Below are 24,974 nucleotides of genomic sequence, written 5' to 3'. Positions count from 1 at the left end.
ATTTCATCTCCTCTCTGTAAGATGTGGACTTTAAAGCTGTTCTTGTGGAACGCTTTCGTGTGTATTTTTGCTCAGCCCAGCACCAATATTGGGAGGTGAGTAAATTTTTTTAAAGAACCTTAACAGTTTTAAGAATAAAGCTAGACTACTTTGACTCTATGTCCTTTGAATTTGTTGCTTGTATGTTTCCATAACAGGTACAGGAATAACTCTGTAAGACAGTATGTTGGAATTTTTATTACTACTATTTGTATTATTATTATTGCTATTGTTATTGATTGTCCTGATATTCCCTCATGATACAGCTCCTCATCCTCAGTACTTAGCAATACATAGTACATAGCCGTACAAAATCCGTACAAAATCCGGCTATGAGTCGCAAACACAGCACACAATTGCTCATTGACCAAAACATGAGCTGCTTATCGAGCAGAGCTCGCTGTACTGCATAATTTTGCCATTGCATTTAAGACTAACAATTGTACATTTTGTACAATTTCATTATCCACAGCAAGTCCTACAAACTAGACTTTGTAAGTAATTTGTATTGTACAATGTAAAACCAAAATGTACAATTGTTCGAGCTCTGCTCGATAACCAGCTCATGCTTTGGTCAATGAGCAATTGTGTGCTGTGTTTGCGACTCATAGCCGGATTTTGTACGCGACCCAAAGTTAATACTTATCCTGCTAAAAACAAACACACACACCAAACACACACACACACTGAATCAGAGGCAGGTTTGAAAATCTTATGAAATCAATAAAAACATGTTTATTTGCAATCATGGAAATGTGTTATTTCTGATATAGAGCCCGTTTTAGACTGAATAAATCTTATGGAGTTGTGGAAGGTTTTAGACAGCATGAAAAACCCCACCATACCACCTCACCGCCCTTTTTTTTTTTTTAACAGGTTTGTTCTAGTTGCTCCATCTACACTACGAATGGGAAATGAGGAAAATATTCTGCTGGAGGCTTTTGGACTTTCCGAGCCGGTCGTCGTTACTCTCTTGGTGTCTGATTATCCAGAGAAAAATGTAACACTGCTCCGGCGAAAAGTCACCCTGAACTCTGATAATAATTACAGTGTCCTCAAAACCATAACGGTAATTCAGTTTCTGATTAACATAGAAACAATAATAAGCACAAAGCATTTTTACACAATAGGTATACGAAGGATAGACCTATTGTAAGTGCTCAAGAGATACATGCACGGTAGCTCAGTAGTTAAGAACCAGGACTTGGACTAAGTGAGTTCAAATACTTGAGTTCGGAGCCCCTGAGCTCAACTGCTCAGTTTGAAGTCACTTGGAGAAAGGTGTCTGAAATACACGAGAAAATTTAACAAAAAATCAAGAAATAAACAAACTGTTAAGAGACATAAATGAAGATGGCCAAGAGTCTAAATAAGCTAGTTAGAAGAAGAACTTGCTTGCATGCATAAGTTCCAGATGCATCTTAATCCTGGAATCAAGTGAACCTTCATTTTGGATTTGGAAAAGGTCAATCTTTCAGCTCCTGCATATTGTGGGTCTTAATGCATACACCCTTCGTGCGGAGAGGGTAATCTAAGAAACTGACAGTTGTCCGGGTGAATACCTTCCAGAAAATGAAAGTGAATACCTATGTAACCAGCAATCTATTTCAGGCTGGATGAAAGATCTGTAAAAAGATGAAGGCCAGTTGGACCACACAGGTTTTTAAACAGGCTAGGGAAATGCCATCTGGTCTTGGTACTTTCCTTCTCTTGTGTTTCTTGAAAACAATGATGACCTTATGAGTTAACTATAGCCAGAAAGAAATTTTTTGTTTTGTATTTGTTTTGTCAGATTCCTCCAAGAAAACGACACCAAGACCCAACAATCAGAAAATATGTTCGGCTGCTAGCCGAGTTTGGACCCTTCCAACAGGTTGAGTACATCAGTAAAGTGTCTTTTCTTTCTGGATACATCTTCATCCAGACAGACAAGCCCATCTACAACCCAGGAGACACAGGTAGCTACTGTAAGACACAAGTGAAAGCCTGTCTCTCACTGTGAAATTTTTATCTCTACTCAGATTAAGACTAACATTTCATAATGCTTTACACTGATGATGGGCAATGACCAAAATCATGATTTAAAGCAACACAGATTCAGCTGATTTTTGTTTTTCTTATTTTATAGTGCGCTTCAGAGCCTTTGTTTCTAATCCAGAGTTTCAGGCTTTCAACAATACAATTTCTGTTGAAATTCAGGTATTTATGCTAATGCACTTTATTGAAAGACCATTTTGGAAGGTTCACGCATTTTTAGTCGCTGTTAATCAAAGCCTGAAAATGATCTATAAATGCTTAACTGCAGTGGGGACTGGAAGCAGTGACAATTTCTGCTTTTTCAGAACACTGATGGAATTACAGTCCATGCTAAATCTGCCGTCAGAGCAGCCGACGGCATTTACTCTGACACTTACGCACTCTCAGACTTTGTCAAGTATGTATAGAGGTGGTGAAATATTTGTGTATTTAAATTTATGAATCTTTTATTTATTTGCTTAACTGTGAATATTTTTACTATTTTATAGAGAGGGCAAGTGGAAAATTGTTGCAAAATTCGACGACTGGAGAAACAAGACATATAGTGCACCTTTTGAGGTGAAGAAATATGGTAGGTATAACAGATACACTTAACTTATTGAAAATGGATCTGAACTAACTAGCTGGATGACAGATACTGTGGGAGAAATAAGACACTGTTCACAACAGTTTAATTAATTTAATCAAAAAGCAGATAAATCTGGTAGTAACCAATCACTATCGTGTGCCCATTTATTGTATATTTGCGTGAGCATGAATGAACATAGGAGATAAGAACAAAAGTTTGCTTTTTACATTTTCTACATTTAGTCCCCATGTTATAATACATAAAAAACCTCCACTCTTCTTGGAAATTGCTCTAAAATTATTAACTAGTGTCATCATAAGTCAAGGACTACCTGTACTTTTGTCTGTATAGTGAGAGATTAAAAGTAAATGACATTTTGAATAGGAATCACACTTCATTTTGGGAATACTAGTCTATTAAGCTAATGGAATGTAATTACTGTTTAATGTTCTTTTGTTTTGTTTACTGAGCTTTTCCTGAAACATTTTTGCTCTTAGAGCTTCCAGCATTCAATGTCACGCTGGTACCGTCAAAGTTCCATCTGAGTTTAGAAGATAAAGAGTTGAAGGTGAAGGTGTATGCCAAGTAAGTGTCATCTTAGACTAATTATATTAACTGCAAAATGTAATCCATGAATATAAGAATGTATAAGTATAACCTTTAAGAGTGAAAGATGACCGCTTAGTTAGGTTATCCTTCAAACTGTAGGCTGGTTTAGATTACAGCATTTGGCATACTAGACTCTGATTGGACTAGACGAAATCACTAAAACATTCCCATTTTAAAATGCAGATTCTTTTTCCATTGTTCATTCTGTAACATTTTAGAAGCCGCTTTTTTTCAACAGCTTCTCGTATCTATTCTCAGATATTTTTATGGCGAGAAAGTGGACAGTGTTGCTCACGTGGTGTTTGGAATCAAGAAAGAGGGCGTGAATGAACGAGTCTCCTCTATGAAGCAAGTGAAAGATGTGAGTGCAATATAAAGGTCTTGCATAGGATCTCATTAGTGAGAGACAAAGTAAAGGTGTAAATAGACTCTATACATTTATTTTACATCATATAAAACTTTCTTGCTTTGATATCTTGATAGAAGAAAAAATCTGCTCAGAATTTCAGCTTTATTTTCTGATATTTACATCTAAATGTCCTAAAAAGTTTTAAACATTGAACCGCTAATTTTTAGGTACACAGTTAGAAATAGATAAATGCCTTAAAGCATATAACATATGGTGTTGGCAGTTTGTTTTGAATCATGAGCAGATCCACACTTTTGGGTAGTGATCTGTATCTTGTAGTATGGCTATATTTCTGCTCTCCGAGTCTTCTTCCAGTGGTAGATCTTCACCACAGGCATCACCTGTTATCAACTGCTGGTGTTTTCCATGGGGAAAAATCGGTTTAAAGTCTGGGTGTTAGTATACTAGGGGTTATTACTTTCTTGCTTCTGTTTTTCATCTATGATAATTTGCAGCTGAATGGTGGGATTGCCACATTGACCGTTGATGAACTTAAGAAAGCATACCCTGATGTCAGACACTTAGAGGGCGTGTCTATATATATTAAAGCTTCTGTGTTGACCAGCACAGGTAAGATGACTATATTTTGTAATATCTCTTTTGGGGATATTTAGAGCTGATGAAAGATACAGGAGTAGATACACATGCTATCCTTGATTCTTAACTGTGTTTTCAAAATTACTTAGTAGGTTCCAATCAAAAATAGATACAATATATTAATATTCTAAAACACATTAAGAGCACAATTGGCCATGTGAATTAGTACTTATCATGGTAAGTGTTTGCTTACAAAGTGTGTTAAAAGTGGTTTTCCGAGCATCCTTCTTCTTTTGGCTGCTCCTGTTAAGGCTCCACAGCGGATCATCTGTCTATATACTATCCTTTCCTCTACATCTGCCTCGTTCAAACCAACTACCTGCATGTCTTCCCTCACCACATCCATTAACCTCCTCCTTGGCCTTCCTGCAGACCCACCACCACCTTAAATTATTTTGTCATTCCTACTGCACACTTCACTGCTGTGACACTGTCCTTATACATGTCCTGCACCACCCTCACATACTTCTCTGACATTCTTGACTTCCTCATACAAAACCACAACTCCTCTCTCTGCACTCTGTTGTACACTTTCTCTAAATCCACAAACATGTAATGCAACCCCTTCTGACCTTCTCTATACTTCTCCATCAACATTTTCAAAGAAAATATTGCATCTGTAGTGCTCTTCCTTGGCACGAAACCATACTGTTGCTCACCGATCCTCTTAGCCTGGCTTCCACTACTCTTTCACTACATAACTTCATGGTGTAACTGATCAACTCTATTCCCTTGTAGTTACTGCAGGTCTGCACATCTCCCTTATTCTTAAAGATAGGTACCAGCACACTCCTTCTCCATTCCTCAGGCATCCTCTAACCTTCCAGAATCTTGATAAACAATTTGGTTAAAGACTCCAATGCAATCTCTCCTAAACATCTCCACGCTTCCACCGGGATGTCCTCTGGTCCTACTGACTTTCCACTCTTCATCCACTTAATCGCTGGTCTGACTTCCTCCTTACTAATCCAATCCACTTTCAGCTTCACCATCTCCACTTCATCCAACCTTCTCTCTCAAATTTTCTCATTCATCAGCTGCTCAAAATCCTCCCTCCACCTTCTTAACACACTCTCCTCACATCCTTTATTGCTCTAACTTGCAGCACATCCTTGCCAGCTGGATCACTCTGCCTGGCCAGTCTGTACAAATCCTTTTCTCTATCCTTAGTGACCAACATCTCATACAGCTCCTCATTTTCCTTTGCCACATCCCTCCTCACCTGCTGCCGCATCTCCTTGTATTCCTGACTACTTTTCTCATCTCTATGTCAATCCCAATTCTGTTTCTCCAATCACATTCTCATTAAGCTTTCTGCACTTCCTAATTTGTCTTTCTTTCTCTTTTCAGACGTCACACCAAGCACCTTCCGAGCTGTCTCTATTATCCCTTCTGCAGTGCATGTGTTTGAAGGCATCTCATTTGTCATGACATCTCCATATAATTTGGAAAATAAATTAATGAGACATGTGGCTTTCAACCCAATACTTTTATGGATTGCTCCAAGACTAATTTCATGTATTTATATATGAAATAATAATAATGTTCAATGCAGGAAGTGTATAGTCCAGTCACTTCATCATCTATAACTTATTATCTTTTTAAACAATATCAACTTTGAATGACTGACAGTAAAGCCCAATTTGTCTTCTATCCAAAAATATTTAAATTGTGTATGTAGCCCACACTGTTAACTTTAAAATATAGGTGGGTCATTTTCAGGTGTGAGTCCCAAAAGCTGTTGCAAAAGACCCCCCTCCATTGTTCCTGGTCTTAATCCCTTTTCACTTGGTCTCCTTAACACACAACATATCTAATTTTTCTCTGCTCCACCTTATCAGTTACCTCTCTCCCTTCCCAGTCATAGTACCAACATTTAAAGTACCAACCCGAAACTCCACTCTCCTACACAATTTTCCTATCCCTGCTGTTTTGTTAGACGTCTTTCCCCTCTCCTTCTCCTTTTTTGGCAAACAGTTGGCGAACCCAATTTCGAACCAGTACCCTGTTGAATAAAATACCTGTGGTAGTCATTGGTAACCCGGGCCTCGACCGATCCGGTATGAATTTAGCACATTTTGGCACATGTTTTATGCTTGATGGCGTTCCTAACGCAACTCTCCATATTTATCCGGGCTTGGGACAGGCATTAAAGTGTGCACTGGCTTGTGAAGCTCTATTGGCTCAGTTGATTATCCAAGCTTCCTGTTCAACTTCAAGCATCTTTGTGTAAAATTTGCCAGATTTTTTGTCTTAGACATATTTGAGAAAGGGTTTTCCCATAAGCAGACTGACCACAGCTAACCCTAGATCCAGTACATCTTAATGTTTTGCACAAATGATTTACATTACACTTACTGGCAAATCTGAAACATACAGTAAGACACAAATATTCCTAAGTCTTTCCTATTCCCAAAGCATATAATGCACATTTTTTTGTACATTTTTCAGGAAGTGACCTTGTGGAGGCGGTGAAGTCGGGCATCAAAATCATCTTCACACCATATGTTCTTGCCATTAAAGACACATCAAGGTTTTTTAAAACTGGCCTGCCATTTGACTTGACGGTACAACACTAACTCTTATGAATATCAACCTACAGAGAATTGAACTGCTTTACACTTTCCATTTCCAATAATTGCATTTTGTGCCTCAGGTTACAGTCAGCCATCATGACGGGTCCCCGGCTCCGAATGTTCCAGTGAAAATCAGCTTCTTGACCACTCCTGTTAAAGTGCACAGTGGCACAATTAGAGTGTCCCTTAAAATGCCATATGACTTTACCACCAAGACTATAAAGGTGGGTGCAGTGGTGAAAAGAGTACTAAAAAATCCTACACAATGTAAAACGTACTATTACTTTTCAAAAACATTTTAGCTACTCAATTATTCAGAGCAAGTTGTGAAATCTAACAGAAAGGACATCAGCATACCCTTCCTTAATTATGCATTGTAAATATGTTTTTACATTGTGCTTATGTTTACCTGCATGTATTTACATCTGAAATTACACTGCTAACCCTATCCCCTTGAACATACACCTACCACTATCACACCTTAGTGCCATTATGTGTTTCACGTTACATGAACACAATTTGAACCTAATATGGTCATTTAAAAAAAAAAAAAAAAAAATTATATATATATATATATATATATATATATATATATATATATATATATATATATATATATATATATACAGTGGAACCCGGTTATCTCGCCCTCGGTTATCTCGACAACCCTATTAAGTCGACGTTTTTGAAGTGGAACTGCCAAATTCTCGCTTTTTCTAAGCATTTTTTATCGGTTATGTCGCTGAATCCTAATATCTCGAGCACAAGGGGGGAAAAATTTGCCATTTAACGTCGGTTATCTCGGTGCAGCCGCAAAAGAACTCGCGGAAGTGGCGGAAAAATCAAGGCTTATAGCTGCTACAGGTGTTGTATTGTATACTGGTGAATCTCTGCTGTTAGTTAGTGCACATATGCCTTTTGTTGTTAAATGTTATGCGATGAACGGGAGGCGAAAGCCGCGCTTGGCGGCGCGGAACCTGTGATGACCATCCAAAATCATAGAATGAACACCGGCAGGATCGGGGGGGATCCGCGATGCGCTTTGGAAAGAAAAGCGCAGCCGTTGAGAGAGTGCCGGTGGGAAGACACGTACCGGGATACGCATGAGCGATAACAACGACCGCCGTGAACCAACATGTACCAACAATAACGGACAGTGAGAGTGTGGAAGTTTAAATAAGTGCTGGTGATGATGATAAACGAGCACCATATGTGCGCGATTGAAGCCTGGAGCTTCAGAGAAAGCGGCCGAGAAAGCACCTGACATGCTGAAAGGGGCCGAAGGGGGCGTGGCAGGTGGATTCCTGACAGATAAACATGTACTCTATGTATTTTTATAGCATGCCTTCATCAAACAAATCGCGGCAACGCTGTTGTGTATAAAAACCTGAAAAACACGTGCATGCACATTCTCATTTATTAACGCCATCATGTACATAAAGAAATTTCAAGCACGTTAATATATTGCCGCCATTTTGATTTTCGTTTATCTCGATCATCGGTTACCTCGATGCTTTTGGCGACCCCTAGGACATCGACATAACGGGTTCCACTGTATATATATATATATATATATATATATATATATATATATATATATATATATATTATTCATTTTTATTTTTTTAATATAGCACATCCTGCCATATGTGGTTCCTCTCCAAAGTGTTACCACAAATCTGGAGGCACACAATTGTATAGAATGTTTTTGGATGCTGCATCATTATCCAGTATGGCAGTGCCCCTGTGCACAAAGTGAGCTCTATTAGGATATAGTTTACATGATTGGGAGAGGAAGATCTTGAGGGGCCTGCTTTAGAGCTCTGATCTTATTCCTCCTGAACACCATTGGGATGAATTGAAACACTGATTGCACCCCTAGCCACCTTACCCTACATCAGTACCTGACTTTACAAAGTACATAATTACTGGACAGGCATGAAAATCCTTAAGCTGAGGCATTAGGAAGGTCAGGTGCCAGCAGTGGACACACCTAGAACGCCTCGGAGGTCGGGAAAAGCCAGATGAAGTGGGGAGCGAGGCTCCAGGTGGCTGCCCCTAGATGCAGTTCTCTGTTTGTCAAACAAGCCTTTGGGCCGACGTGATGAGGCGGAGTAACTCAAACATATCGCTCGTTTTGGGTGTGTCAGTAAATTGCCAGTTTAGGGCGGGGCAAGCCTAACGTTTTGGTGCATCCGCTAGGTCCATGTTTTTGCCAGATTATTCTGTAAGGAAATACGATGAGTGGCGTGGACCTGAATGCAGGATTCAAGCAGAGTAATATAAAATGCAGTCATTAATGAGAAAGAGGCAGAGGGGAAAACACAGGTTAAAAACAGATCTGAAAAAACAAGATTTTCTTCTCTAAAAGAATGCAGTTAGACAAGGCAAGACAGGCTTGTAGTGCACTCTTGCAAGTGCAGTCAGCTCTAACAATATGTTTGTGTATATAGGCACAAATTAAGCTTCATCTAATTATTAATGCAACCATGAACCAGAGCATTTATAATGCCATTTTAACATATTCTCACCTGAAAAACAAACCGAATATAAACAAAACATACTGCTGTTGCCAGTCAAAGCTGGTACTACCAGCAGAAGTTATACCCATAATAGTTTTTACAGCAGTGCCCCCAGGACACAGGTGGATCAACTAGCGATTACAGGTTGAAGTAAACGTACAGCACTAAAGATGTACTCATGTAAAAGTACGCTGTTTTTAACCTACTTAAAAAAGGTAAATTCCTGAGAAAAACTACTCAATTACAGCAACGAGAGTAGGTTATGCTGCATTTAAAGACTTTCTTTGAATCGAATGGCAAAGCTTCACAATGCGTTATTATGGTCCCATGCTTTACATTTACAAATGTGACCAGTTTGGCTCTTGAATTACCTCTGTTTGCACAGCAGTCATATCCATTGTAGATATGTCACAAATTGTATTCATATTATCATAGATACACATATAGCATAACCTCTAATTCTGCATTTCCTATTTGCTTGTTGCCCATCACTGCAGGTAAATACGGTAGTCCCAAAGCTGAAGCCTGAGCAGCAGGCAAAGACTGAATGGTTGGTGGAGCCCTTCATGCCTTTCAAATTGGTAGACCCAAACCAGCTTTACATCACTGTAGACAAGAAGGAGGCAAAAGTAGGTGACACTGTAGACTTCCGTCTGCATCTCAGCCTCACCTCCAGCCAAGAAAGGATCAAACCTGGACAGCTTTCATATACCGTAAGAGACACAGTTTCACTCCTGCTATTTAGTTTTGCAACTCTCGCATTCACCTTCACTCACTGTTTTTTTTATTCTCTGTACCATGTCTGCAGGTGTTAAACAAAGGGAAGATAATCCGGGCAGGCAAAGTAAATTTAAGCAAGTATAATGCAGCCAAATTTTCCCTTCTGCTGACACCAGAGATGGTGCCTGCGTTCCGCTTCGTGGCCTACTACATTTTACCATTACAGCATGACGTAGATTTGATGGCCGATTCCCTTTTGGTGAATGCGAAGAGCCAATGTTTGGGGTCGGTAAGTCAATTTGCATTAGAGTCTCTCATACACTGTGCACTACTTAGTGATTATTTAATAAAAATTTCACATTGAAAGCACTAGGGGTGTGCGTTTCCAGGAAGCCTCAGTGTGCAAATTCAATGCTACAGCATCTTATATCCCAGTAAATTATTAATGCACACCCAGTTATGCTATTTATTTGTTAAAAGTAGTTCCATGTTTAGTACAAACAAACCACAGCTCATCTTTTTTATTTTTATATTGTATATAATTTTTTTGTGTTTAAATGTTATGCACTACATGTCATATTCTGTATGAATGTGTATGTGCCAAATAAAATTTTCATTTTATCATGTTACCAAGAAAACAAGAAAAAGCAATCTTTTCATCCAAGACTTTTCTGTAGTAGAAAATTATCTGAATGTTACAAAGTGCTGACTCCTTCCATTATGATTACATGCATCTCTTTAGAAAAAAATGTGCATCATTCACCGTACTGCAGAAACAGCAGTATATATTTGTGGCAATGGTCACACAAGCTCAACTTATTTACATGCCATATTTACAAAGCACAAAAAAGTCAACCTTAACACATTTACATAAAACTATTCTGTCACGCTTGCTTATGTCGGCTTTTTTGTAGCTCAAGGTTGAACAGTTAAGGGGTAAGGCGAAACAATCATACTCACCAGGCGACAGCTTTAGATTTCAACTGAGGGGTGATCCTGGAGCGAAGATCAGCCTTGTGGCCGTGGACAACTCCCTTCTCCTGCTAAGTAAGAGCCATCTCACGCAAAAGAAGGTGACTAGTATTAGCACTATTTATAAAAAAAAAAAATAAAAGAAAACTTTACAGTTTTTTTATTCATTGTACAACTAATTCAGTTGTGTGCCAGCAGATTTGGGACACGCTGGGACAAGGGGATTTGGGCTGCTCTTCGGGTGGAGGGAGGAACAGCATGGGTGTGTTCCATGATGCAGGGCTGAATTTTCACTCAAGCTTCATGACATCAACAAATAATAATTTTGGTACATTTCTTTGTCTGCATTTTCAATTTATAACATGTAATTTCCATTAAAATAGTGGAAATTCTTATAAGATTTACCTTGGTTTAGCTCCATGCTACTGGAAGCTCAGGAGGAGGCGCTGTGATTCAGTGATTCAAAGCAACAATCTGTGCAACCCAAAATTTACAAACTGATTTAGATATAAATCGTTTCATTTTTTTATAAGGGGATGTGATTTTGATGTATTGGGTCTGGAAGTTTTTCATCACAGGAAAGTATTGCGGAAATCTTGTTAGCAAAGGGGGCCAGCTAAGTTTTGTGGTCATTATGCAGTCATGTGATCAGAGCTTGCAACAACCAAATAAGGAGAAAAATGGGTTTAAAAAAAAAGATAATTATGTTTTCTGATGTTACAATTTTGTTATGGTCATGATAAATGTCTCTAGGTTACGTATGTAACCCTAGTTCCCTGAGGGAATGAGACACAGCATCCCAACGCTTTGGGAACACGACTGCCTTGTCCATGCTCTGCAATAATGTCCAATCTCACCAGACTGACCAGTCCCTTACTAGTGTGTAAGGGCACAGCCAGGTTGAAGGACAGAGGGTCCAGGAGTGGCACTGTGGTCCAGGTTGTAAAACTGTACAAAGGTCAGTGGGGCGGACCAGCACGCAGATACCCTTTGGCAAACCAGAGGGGTCAGAGCGACATCTCTTGAGATGCAAACTGATCTACCTGGGCTTTGCCGAATTTCTCCCTAATCTGCTTCACCACATGAGGGCGGAGCCGCCATTTCCCGGGTCTTAAAACCTGCCTCAACAGGGTGTCTGCTGCTTTATTTAACCAACCCGGGATGTAAGCTGCTCTCACTGTACAGGGGCATGAGCACAGACCTTCTTGATGGTTAATGTAAGAAACCACCGAGGTGTTGTACGTACGGATCAGCATGTGGTGATCTCTGAGGTCCGGGAGAAAATGCGGAAGCACGGCCAGCATCTCTAGGCAATTGATGTGCCAAAGTAAATAGTACCCTTCCCATAGACCTTGGGCAGAGCAACCACTCATGACTGCTCCCCACCCCTTGAGGGATGCATCCGTCTTTAGCGTAACGCGACGCCTGAATTTGATATGATGCCAAGATAGGTGGTTATCTGTGATGGAGAAAGCACACTCTTCCCGCCATTCAGCCGAAACCCCTGAAACTTCATGTGAACAACATCTCAATGACGGACCGCTAACTGCTCTGATCGAGTCAATGTCAACCAATCTTTGATATAATTGAGGATGCAAACCTGAGCATTTTGTGAAGGTGCGGGGTGAGAGGGCAAGGCCAAACGGAAGAACCCGATACTGGTAAGCTTCGGCCCCGAAAGCTGCACTGAAGCACCTTCAGTAGCAGGGTTAACAGACCAGGTCCCTAAAAGAGCCGGGACAGGGCAAGCACCAGATAATGAGGTGCAACAGCTGGATTCCCAGAATGTCCTATCTAAGCACTTTTACGTCAAAGCCCTCTTATTGAAGATGACAGTCCTTATATCTGTCACTTCACGGGGCTTCGAAACAGAGCGCCATGCAGAATCCCTGGTAGGAGAAGTGCAAGACGTGACGCTCTGTTTCTGTACCTCCCGATGGGAGGTTCGGTGGGGGGAGGTTGGGGATGTGCCTGCCAAGCCGCCCATTGACAGCAGCATGGGAGGTACTGCCATCTGTTTCTTACTCTCCTGAAAACTATCCCTGTCGGACATTCCTGAGATTGTAAGCCAGAGGTGCCTTTCTGTAGAGAGGAGGGCAGCCATGGCCAGGCCAATGGCCCTAGTGTTCTCTTTAGTGGCTCTGAGAGCCAGGTCTGCCGTAACCTCCCGATGTAGAGGTTGCGAAACCTTTGTCAGAAAGCGGCACTTTCTGCTCATCACCCCACCCTCCTCGAAAAGCGCCCAGCGGCTCCCTTGAGAACCGACTTAACGTGCTCCGCTCCCAAGCAAGCCACACACATGCTGTGCATATCCCGCTAAAAAATATAGGGGGACAAGGAGGAGAAAACAGCTGGAGAGTGTGTTTCACTTTCTTGCTTGCATTTATTTTATTTTATTTTTTCAGACAAACAATAGACAAATACACAACACACAGAGCACTTCATGAACAAACAGAAGCTGCCGCCGGCTTTACACCATGTGCGTTTTATACTTTCTGGTTGTGCTGTCACCACGCTGGTGACAGCCCGCGTCCAATTTTGACTGATTACACAAAAAAACGTGGACAATACGGTCAATTTCCCAAAGCCTTGCGACACAGCTCGAGTTCATATAAGGGAACCACCCTAACAATATACTGTACATTACCAATTCTTAAAACATTTTATTGCATGCTTTTTACATATTTTTTTCTATCCTGGGACTAATGTCATCCCTGTCATCTGTCCTCTGTATTATCCTGACTATTATTCCATTCCTGGACTACCTGGACCTCTTTATTGTCCTGGCATTGGTCCTGGTGTTCCTGTCACTGGTGGTGGGCTTTTACATTGTTTTCCAGGTCCTGAAGGTCCTGCAGATCCTCAAGGTCCTAGAGGTCCAATGGGTTCAGCAGGTCGTGTAGGTCCTCAAGGTGCTATATTATGCATATTATGTTCCGGCAGGTCCTGTAGGTTCGGCAGGTTTTGCAGGTCTTATCGGTGCACAAGAAGTTTTTCATCAGCAACATGGAGTGAGTGATGAGTTTTATGATGAGCTAAATGACATTTATGTACGCACCAAGTTCTTTGAGTCATGGCTGTGGACTGATGTCCAACTTCCTGAAACCCCTGGGCCAGATGGGTAAGCATGACCTTTTTGTTTTGTTGCTTTTAAATAGTATTACACAAATAATTGTACATGCCCTAAACCAAATGGTTAGTTTTAGAACAGAAACCTTTGACAGTTATTTGTTTTTCTTAAATTTACTTAAAGCAGGCATGGGATAACAATATTACAAAAAATATACCACTGTAGTCACTAAGAGTGACAAAACTGGCCTGAGATGGAACTTAGCAAAAGGGTTTAGTTGTAAAGGGAAATTACAATGATGGTCTTCAATACAGTACCAGAACCTTGCATATTAGTTTACCATACATACCGTACTATATTTACTTATTTACAGATTGGCAGTTGCACCACTGGTGTCTGTTCTCCCTGACAGCATCACTCAGTGGGGGATTCTGGGGATCAGTGCATCAGCTAGCACAGGTAGACTACATTTTCAAATCAATTTCCTCATATTATGTCCCTCTTGCCAAGCACATGCCTTTCTCTGTCAGGTTTCTGTGTAGCCGAGCCGTTCAATGTCCGGGCATGGAAGCCGTTCTTCATCAAACTGCGTCTTCCTCGCACCGCAGCCAGAAACGAACATGTTGAGGTGAAGGCCGTGCTACACAACTACATGAGCAAGGACCTGAAGGTAACCGTAGAGTGTTTCATGATGTTCTCTGTGCATTTCATAGTAAGAGTGTCAGAATATTTCACACTGGCCATTTAATATGTTTGTGTAGGTGCTGGTGGTCTTGTCAAAAATGGTGAATATGTGCAGTGTGGCATATACTGAGGATCACAAGCAGGAGGTGTTTGTACAAGCTAAATCCTCTGTGCTCATCCCCTACACTGTAATTCCGCTGAAAACAGGAGAGCTCCCCCTGCAGGTCACCGCCATATCACGCACTGGACGGGACGCTGTCCGGAAAACTCTCCGTGTAGTGGTGAGGCTTGATATGGAAAAGAAGTAAAAAAAAAAGAAGTTAAGTGAAAAAGTTGCCAAAAAGTGCACACACACACATACATTATATACAGTATGTGTATATATATATATGTGTGTGTGTGTGTGGCAACTTTTTCACTTAACTTTTTTTTTACTTCAGGACTGTCAGGACTGTTTTGGCAGCAAAAGGGGGACTAAGACAATATTAGACAGGTGGTTATAAGGTGATATGGAGCAAATATGTATATGGTATGGTATATGTTTTTTATTTGTTGCTGCAGATGGAAGGCATTCAGAAGATGAATGTGATGAGTTTTGTGTTGAACCCTGCTGATAAAGGAGACAGTGGTAAGATCACTTCCTGTTACCTTAGTTTACTATGCGTTCAGAGAATGAATCTAATCTTTGCGTGTTGGATCCTCAGGAGGAAAGCAGCTGATTCGGGTGAAAAGAGCTACATTGAGTTCTGTGGTTCCCAACTCTGTTCCCAAAAGATTTGTCAACATCAGAGGTAAAATAATGTTATTCTCTGTCTCCACTGTCTTTACTGAACCCTTCATGTCATTTCCGTGTGTGTTTTAGGTAATCTGTTGGCCGACAGCCTTAATAACTCCATCAGTCAGGACTCGCTGGCGGCGCTGATCCAGATGCCTGGAGGCTGTGTGGAGCAAAACTTGGCTAGAATCATGCTCCCGCTCATCGCCGTTCATTATCTGGACCGCAGCTCGCAATGGGAGAGTGTAGGAATCCAGCGCAGGGAGGTTGCCATCTCATACATAAAAACTGGTAACATTGAGGGATGGTGTAAATTCAATGTCTGCTTTTATAAAATGTATTAGAGAAATGATAGTGGTGTAGCCACTGAAAAGCATTCAATATAGAATTTCCCAAAGTATTTACAGGTTTATAGATGCAATAGTTATTTTTGAAAGATTTCTTAGTGCTATAGACAATCTGGGAATTAAATCGAACATGATGAATAATTAAAGCTCTGGTCTCAGCAAAGGTGTGGCTAAGAAACCCCATTTACAAACCACAGTGAGAAACACTGTTTAAAATTTGCATTCCTATGTAAATTAAATAAAATAAAGCTGGGAACAAAAGCTGTTGCTTTATAATTACAAATAATCATAAATAATAATAATGATTATAAACAGTAGAAAAACAATTGACACCTTTGGTACTTGGCCCCCTAATAATCTATCTCTGCTTCTGTTTTAGGCTACGAGAACCAGCTTCATTTCCGTAAATCAGACAAATCGTATCCACCATATAAGAATGAAGGAACCAGCACCTGGTATTTATCCAATTTATATATGATTGATGATTTATATATGAAATGTGATTTGGTCCTTTGGCTTCTTTTAAGGTCATCTTCCTCCTCACTGTGTCACAGGATCACAGCGTTCGTGGTGAAGGTGTTCTCCATGGCTTACCCGTTCATCACGGTGGATATGCAGAACATCTGTGGCCCCTGCTTTACCTGCTCAAACACAAGCAGCTTCCATCTGGAGCGTTCAAGGAGGACAACCCGGTCTATACCACCTCCATGACGGTGAGAAGAGAGAACGTTTTGACAAATGGGAAAATCGTGTGCAGTATGTAGAATCGTTTTTTCATGAGTATGAAAGGTGACTTTTCTACATGAAAGTATAAGAATTAATACATTTTTTGATTAATAATTAAATTGTTTTATGATAACTATAATATATAAAGGCAGGCTTTGATTAAACTTGCAGGATGGGGAGGCAGAAAACACATTGCATTGGTTGTACTGACTGTGTGTGTGTGTGTGTGTGTGTGTGTGTGCGTGCGTGCGTGTGTGTGTGTGTAGGGAGGTCTTCAGGGTGCTGAATCCACGGAAACTCTGACTGCGTTTGTATTGATAGCATTGGCTGAAGCTAAGGGTGCTGTTACATGCAGCGATTCACAAGTAAACACAGAGGTGATTCTCACACACACACAGTATATGATCACATAAAAACATGCTGTTAAACATCCTATTACAGTAAAACCCCGTTGGACGAGTATAATTCGTTCGTGCAAATTGCTTGTAGGTCCCTTTGCTTGTACGTCGAACTAATTTTCCCCATAAGAATGAATGTAAAAGCGAATGAATCCGTTCCGAGACCTCATTCGATCGCTTATTTCTGCACTTAAAAAGTATGTGTAGCCTACAAACAAATACACCGCAAATTACTGTAATATAAACATAATTTAACACTTACCCATGTGGTTAGTGGTTGATTGAACCATGATTGTAACCTTCTTGGTTTCAATAGTAATTCTATTTACTTTCTTTTTCCCAGCACCATCACTGATTTTCTCGGGAGACATTTTTCAAGATTTCTAGTGAAATAAAAATATAGCACTAAAAAAAGTTACGTTTTTGCTGCACTGAACAACGAGAGCGACCGAGCGATACGTCATCAGCTAAGCGACTGATGCTACCCACAACCAAAAGCGGGGAACCGGCAGCGTGGGTTTGCTCGTGCCTTCGAAATTTACTCGTAAAATAGGGTAAGATTTTGGGAGCAAGGTCGCTCGTATCTCCATTTGCTCGTACTATTAGCTGCTTGAACAACATGGTTTTACTGTATTATGAACCAAACATTGTGTTTATTCTGTTCTTCTTTAATAACTGATGTTCATGGTACCGTATTGAGACCACTGGTTTACTGTTCTTTACAGTTGCTGTTCCAAAGAGCAGGAGCATATCTTAAGGAGCGGTACCACCAGCTGCGCAGGCCGTACTCTGTAGCGATTGCGTGTTACGCCCTGGCTGTGAGCAATCAGGGCTGCTCGAAGATCGTGTTGCTGAAATCCGCATCAGCGGGTACTCATGGACTCAACTTGCAGTCTGTTCATTTACCGGTTTTCTTTCTTTGTGAGGGCGTCAGTAATACTCTAATCCTTTTGATTGCAGACCGTAAGCACTGGCCGGATGCAGAAAACACATTCTTCACGCTGGAGGCGACAGGTTACGCACTGCTGGCCCTGCTTAAAGGAGGCCATGTTCAGGAGGCGGCCGCTCCGTTCCAGTGGCTGAATCAGCAGCGACGGGTCGGGGGAGGATTCGGACCCACCCAGGTGTTGATTACTAGTGAATTTCAAATTCACTATTGTCTTGTAGGGATTCTTTAAATATGAAGAGGAGATACTTAGCAACTAAGCCATTAATCTACAATTGCAAGTGGCACTTTTCACCAAATTCCCCTCCATTTCTTGTAGTCCACCATGGTGGTACTACAGGCTCTGTCCGAGTACCTGGTGATGAAACCTTCTCCAGCTGACATGAATCTGAAGGTGGTTCTCAGAGTTCCCTGTCGCTCAGATATTCACCAGGCCTTCACCAAACATCTGGCTCATGTATCATATTCCTTCTCGGTCAGCGATTTTTTTAACTAACTATTCCTGTTTAAATGGTAAAAGTGTGTTTGTGTGTGTGTGTATATATACATAAATATATACATTTTGCCACACAGGTGCCTACAGATCAGGACTTCTCAGTAATGGCCTCAGGAAGTGGTCAGGGGATCCTGGAGGTATGCTCCCATTAAACCCAATTATTAGCCTCCAAAATTCTTTTGTTTAACTATTTTTTGTCTCGCTCCGCAGGTGGTAACTGTGTATAACGAGTTGCCTGATGTACACAAGAACAGCTCCTGTAAGGGATTTGAGCTGAACGTCTCTATTAGCGAGAGCGATGGTGCGTCTAACTTAAATTAGACCTGCAGGATTACTGATGTCAAAGATAACTAATAAAATGTCCTGAATATAAAACATCATACAATGTAAACACTAAACACACAACAAAAAAAAGGTGATGGTCATGAATAGTATTGAGTAGGTTGTTTTTAGTGTTTTCAGTCAATGATTTGTGCGTTACAGAGAAGCCTCCAGCAGAGGTCGAGAAGGTGTATAAACTCAGTATCAATGTAAGGTAAGCCATTACCTTTATAAAGCATATCTTCATCTAACAGGTTTGGTCTCCTACTTCCTAAACAATTGCCTCCAACTTTGTGGTAACAGTTTGGGGAAGAAGCACGTATGGCTCGACATAGTGGGTCAGATGCCCCAGTACTTTTGCCTGTATAAGAATGTGTTTAGTGTTTTCTATTACGTGTTTTGCCTGATCAGAGCTCTGGAGCAGCATGAGGTGCGCATGGCCGTGTTGGATATCAACCTGCCGACAGGCTTTGAACCAGAGACCTCCGACCTTGAGCTGGTGAGGAACTGAACATGCAGTATTTTGTCATATCAAAGAATGAAAGTTCAAATGACATTAAAAAAAGAGGCAACAACAAAAATTAGAGGCAACAACAAAAATGACTGCAAAATTAAACAGCAAGACCAAACAGGCAGCATCATGCATCATACAGCAAACACAAACACACTACAGTCACTACAACAACAAAAAAAACACAATCAAGCTCAATGTCACTGTGTGTTTGTGTATTGACAGCTGACCAACACTGTGGATCGCTACATCAACAATTTCCAAGTGGTGGACAATCTGAGCGATCGAGGTTCCCTCATCATTCATCTGTTCAAGGTAACATGAAGGACTACGTGCTGATCGTCACACTTTTTATTAAAATGCTGTAATAATGTACTCCGTGTACCGTGTGTGTGTGTGTGTGTGTGTGTGTGGTCAGGTCTCCAACAAAGAAGCAGACGTCATTACGTTCAGGCTGAACCAGAAATTTAAAGTGGGCCTACTGCAACCGTCTACAGTTACTGTCTACCAGTATTACAATCCAGGTACACACAACACTTTCTACACCTTTACACACTTCTGCATGTTTGATCCAGCTGAGAGGTAAACTGTGTGTGTGTGTGTGTAGATAAACGCTGCAGCAGGTTTTACACTCCACCGAAGGATAAGGAGCAGCTCGGTCAGATCTGCAAAGGCAACGTTTGCCGCTGCACGCAGGGTAAGAAATACACCCACACTGGAGATTTTTAGTGACTTGTTGGCACTTCAGTAGTTACATAATATTATTTACGTTCTACACATTAGTGTGCACTTGAAGCTACTGAACCAGCCAGTACAAGTAAAACCATTGCAACTGACAGCAGAGAAAAAAATGGTCACCCAAATGTTTCACAAATCTGCAACAAGTGGCCACTAGGGGTCATAGAATAACATTTTTAGGGGCCACTCAGACGGGTTTAAATAAATAATAATAATTCAATGGAATGCTCATTAGCTATCGAAAAAATTTTTGCAGGCGACTGCTGCGTGATGAAGACAACTGCTCAGACAAACGTAGTGAGGCAGAACGTTGCACGCATAAATATTTTTTATTAAATTTATAGCTTTTATTGATCTAATGTAGATATGTTTACCCTATTACTAGTAAACAGAACTGTGCGCTCTCTTCTATCTGATACTTTTATAGACTGACACTTGTTACTGTTTTTTGCTAACTGTTATCAATTTCCAAACACACTTTCTTCCCTTCTATTTTCTGCTCAAGTTGTTCCTGTGAGGGTGTTTATGCAATCTGTAATAGTTCACTTCATCTATATACCCACCAGAGGGGGCACTTTAGCTACATTACACCTATAAACTTTATCTGGGTCTCATTTACAAAACTGTGCTAGGATCCTTACTAAAAGTGTATGTGCGCCTGAAAGCCAAAAATGTTCCCTTTATAAATCACCAATCACCAAACATCGGCCAGATAAAAACCACCTCTAGTTATGATATCCCCAGAGTTGTTAGGACCTGTATTTGAACCAGAATGGTGTGGTTCTGGTGTGTTGCCCTCTCTAATACTGGACAGCACACAGATCCAAGAGCACAGCTCTAGGGAATCTAAATCGGCTTATTAGACAGTCATCATTATGGGCAAAACAACCGTCATGGTCCCTGAAGTCTCTTTCTCTCCTTAGTTTTTCATTGGTGTAATCTGGCAGCATTATGCACAGGATTTATATATTTATAGCAATTAATGTAATCATTAACAGCTTGCCAAAATCACAACATGAATTAGTGGTACCCTCCACATTGAAAGCATTTTGCTTTCAGTCTTTTTTTCCTGTTTGGCTTCAACTTCTAAAAAAAAACTGCATTGTGTTTCAATCACGCATTTAAATTCTGAGTTGCCTAAAATCCTTTTTTTTTCTTGCCGTCAGGTACATGCACAGTCTGGGGAAGGAGACGTGGGTGGAACACTGGCCGTCACCAGCCGAGTGTAACGGTCGGGCGCAAGACAAATGCAAGGAGCTGGAGAAATACGCATCTGTATTGGGGGACACTGGCTGCCGGACCTGAGAAACACCACACATAGGGTTGTTTTCTACACACACCCGTGCTTTATGATATACATTTGTGCATGTGTGCGTGCTGAACTGTCCATTTTACGTACGGAACCTTTAGCATAGTGAACCGTTTCCTATACAAACAGCACACGGATCTAAATAAAGCTTTACATTAACACTGATTTGTCTGCTCCGTTCTGTCTGACTGGAAATCAAAAGCCCTCTGCTGTGTGTCGTTCTATTCTGTTCTTTAAACAGGTTAAAGATTAGTGAGGGTGCGGTGTTTACTCGTGGACAGTGTGTTGACATTAGCCCGGGTTGATTTAGAACGCAACACAGACTTGGTGTCTTCCCCAGGCCTATTTATGATGAACGGCCATCTTGGATCCGCTGCCCTACTTGTCTGGGGTCAAGAGAAGGAATGTTTCTACCGCAATAACTTTTTTAGCAACGTGCCGCGTTTCCACAAGGGCCGAAGCGGACAAGATTTTTTTTTTTTTTTTTATCTAACGGCTATTATTATTTACCTCATGGACTTTTGCCATCTTTCAATGATTAAAGAAAAAATAATCTGGCAGAGAAGATGGTCATGTGACCCTCATGTCGGTGTCTTTGTCCGTGTGGTTTAATGCATGACATGCAAGCATTTAAAAAAAAAAAGAAAAAAGTAAACCACATCATGGGAAAGAGCAGCATCACTGTTAGCAACCCAAAGTTGATTTAGCTGAAATGGCATGTCCTGAAATGTGTTAGTCCTCTATTACGTATTTGCAAATGATCACAAGAACATCTATGGAATTTTTTTAATACATTTTATATTTAACGTGAACTAATATTTCTTCATATTATTATTCTTCCACTCGGAGTCTATGAGGGAAGTGTCAAATATTCTGATCCAAATTTGGGCAAATAGTTAGCTCTAGTGGCACTTTTGGGTCATATTTGGGCTGAATTTGGAATTTTGGGCATAACCACAAATCACTGGATTCCCAATGAAAACAAATTTTGGCAAATCAACACCAAATATCATTTGGCAGACATCATCTTCAGAGTGTCACAAAAGTTATTGCAAGAGTTTCTTATGCTCCAAACGGTTTGCTCATAATCGACCAGTATACTTGACAGCAGCGGCACATAACAGGAAGTGTTGAGCAAAGCAAAGGCCTTGACATGAGACTATGCATCATACTTCTAGCTAATGCCACCTATCAAAATTACAATAGCATGCTATTAATACTTACTTCTAACTGCCTTTATTGCTGCTCTTACATACTGTGTACAATCTGCACCAGGTTTTGCTCACGTCATCACAAGACCTGTCAAGAAAAGACGTTTTTATATTGGAAAAAAAAAATAAAAAATAAGATGCATAAATAAATACCCTAAATGTTTCATGACTAGGCCAACTCCTGTTAAAGGACTGTAATATAAATAATGTTTCCTTGTATCATTTGATGAATTTGTGCTGATTCCACACTTCTTTTTCGCCCTGGAGTATGATTAAATATACACACCAAAAACTGAACTTCCTGTCTACTATCATGGATTTTGTCAAATTTTGTTTTTTGCTCTATAACAAATTCGGTCCAATCTGCACCGACCTGATCAAACAGAACGTTGAAATTGCAAATTGTTTGCTCGTAATCGGAAAACAAACCAAACAGCAAAGTCGCCAAACAGGACGTTAGGCTATATCGCAGCAAAGACTTTGCACGTTGAGATGAATCTTAATTGGCATTTTTTGGACCATGACCTGAGGCTATGCAAGAGCAGCAGCAATCAAAACCACAGATCAGTGAAGCAACACGCATCACAGCAATAGCAGCAGCTGTACCACCAATACCCTGTGCACATTTGTTTGTGTAGACCTTTCATCCTACAATGTATGGCCAAAAGAGCTGATGAGTGAATCTACAAAACACTCTTGAATCATATGTATATAGTAATGTCTCTGCTTTCTTGTGATTTATTAAGCAACAGCTGTAGACTGACCATGAATGTGTGGCGCACAGAATCCGAGGGACTGGTCCATAAAAATGCTGCTTGCAGCTTTAATTACATTCCGCGCTGCCACGCATTATTTAGTTAGACAGTCATGCGACTTGTCACTTAAAAATTAAAAGATTAAAAAACGTTTAGCTGTAACTTGGTACCATACTGCAAAGGCCCTCAATCACGGGTCGCAGCTCAGTACCAGGCCATGAAGGAGTTGCCCAAAGACGTTTTGGGGAAAACATGACACTATTATTATTGTGGGTTTTTTCTCTATATAAAAATTAACATAAAGCACAATCATTTCCACACAATAATCTACTTATTTGAATGAGTGCTAAGCATACATCCCTCAAAGATTTTTAAGTGGAAAAGGTAAGAAAGAACTAAGCAATGATAAAGAAAGAGAAAGAGAGAGAGATAACTAATGACAAAAATGTTGCTGATGAGAGAAAAACAGCATTATTTACATTTTAAAAGTGCAAAAAGGGCAAGAGCATCTGCTGAAAGCCACTATGTCTGTATACATCACAGCACTAAAAGCCTCAAACTTGTTATAAAGCTGAGAAGCTCTTCACTACTGCAGAAGAATTGATTTTGCCAGCTGCAAAATACATTTACTGCGAAATGTACAGTGAACCTGCAACAAAAAATGGACCAGAAGTATATAAATTATTGTTCTGGGTGATATATGGATACACACACTCACACAATCAGCTGAGCAGTGAGAATGATCAGTGGCATAAAAAATTTGCATTTGCCATAATATACCAGGGGTGGTATGTTGTTGTTTTCTCAAATGACCAGTAGAGGGAGAGATTTAATCAAATTCTATTTCATCAGGGTCTGGTTTTTATTTTATAAATCGTTTGAGATTCATGTGGTTTGTGTTGATACAGAGCTGCATATTACAGCTCTCGAGAGTGCACACACCTGATCACAGACCACCTGAATACACACCCAAAATGCACACTACTGAATATACACACCACTTAACACACTACTGAATCCAAACTCCCGAACGCCCACTACTGAACAAAAACCACTGAACAGACACACACCTCTGAATAAACCCACCATGGAACACACACTACTGAATGCTCACTACTGTCTATACACCCACCACTGAACACTCATCCACTTAGGAACACACACCACTGAACACCCACTGGGTGTGCACACCATGTAACACACTACTGTAAACACCCCCTAAGGAATACACACCACTCAACACCAACTAGGGAATACACACCACTGAAAACGCACACATATTACATAGTAAAATTAAGCTTTATAAATGTAAAGACAAACAAAAAAAATAAGTAAATGTTGCTAAAGTAAATGAATGTTTTAGAGTTTTCTTAAATTGTATATTATTTTCCTTACCTCAGATTTTCCCGCCTTTTTGTCCCCAACTAAATATCTTAAATTTGATGACATTTTATTAAAAAAATAGCTTTATAAATGTACATTTATAAAAACAAACAAAAAAAATAAATTAATGTTGCTTAAGTAAATGAATGTTTTGGGGTTTTCTTTAACTTTAAATAATTTTCCTTACCTCAGAATTTCCCGCCTTTTTTTTCCCTACTCAATATCCAAACAAGCTAATTAGCTAATGCCCTCTAA

The 24,974-nt window shown here is 40.2% G+C and overlaps 1 protein-coding gene across 1 annotated transcript; it reads left to right on the top strand.

The window, feature by feature from the left end:
* The first annotated feature begins 946 nt into the window (after nucleotides 1–946).
* Nucleotides 947–21,535, top strand: LOC124379812 (complement C3-like). Its single transcript, XM_046840391.1, is given in 36 exon segments — nucleotides 947–1,108; nucleotides 1,832–1,997; nucleotides 2,168–2,238; nucleotides 2,382–2,473; nucleotides 2,565–2,647; nucleotides 3,142–3,229; nucleotides 3,512–3,614; nucleotides 4,118–4,232; nucleotides 6,711–6,826; nucleotides 6,916–7,059; nucleotides 9,855–10,070; nucleotides 10,166–10,366; nucleotides 10,992–11,150; nucleotides 11,248–11,311; nucleotides 13,993–14,170; nucleotides 14,493–14,578; nucleotides 14,650–14,789; nucleotides 14,881–15,084; nucleotides 15,365–15,431; nucleotides 15,508–15,594; nucleotides 15,666–15,869; nucleotides 16,305–16,380; nucleotides 16,480–16,556; nucleotides 16,559–16,638; nucleotides 16,918–17,028; nucleotides 17,775–17,919; nucleotides 18,010–18,173; nucleotides 18,315–18,470; nucleotides 18,569–18,628; nucleotides 18,702–18,792; nucleotides 18,975–19,026; nucleotides 19,224–19,311; nucleotides 19,549–19,638; nucleotides 19,742–19,847; nucleotides 19,931–20,020; nucleotides 21,228–21,535. Coding segments are annotated over 36 exon segments (4,287 nt in total). The 3' UTR covers nucleotides 21,383–21,535.
* Nucleotides 21,536–24,974: the final 3,439 nt, after the last annotated feature.

Source organism: Silurus meridionalis, chromosome 26 (assembly GCF_014805685.1).
Source record: "Silurus meridionalis isolate SWU-2019-XX chromosome 26, ASM1480568v1, whole genome shotgun sequence".
NCBI classification, from domain to species: Eukaryota; Metazoa; Chordata; class Actinopteri; order Siluriformes; family Siluridae; genus Silurus; species Silurus meridionalis.
Note: the sequence above shows the minus strand (reverse complement) of the source record. Positions and strands in the feature narration are given on the sequence as shown.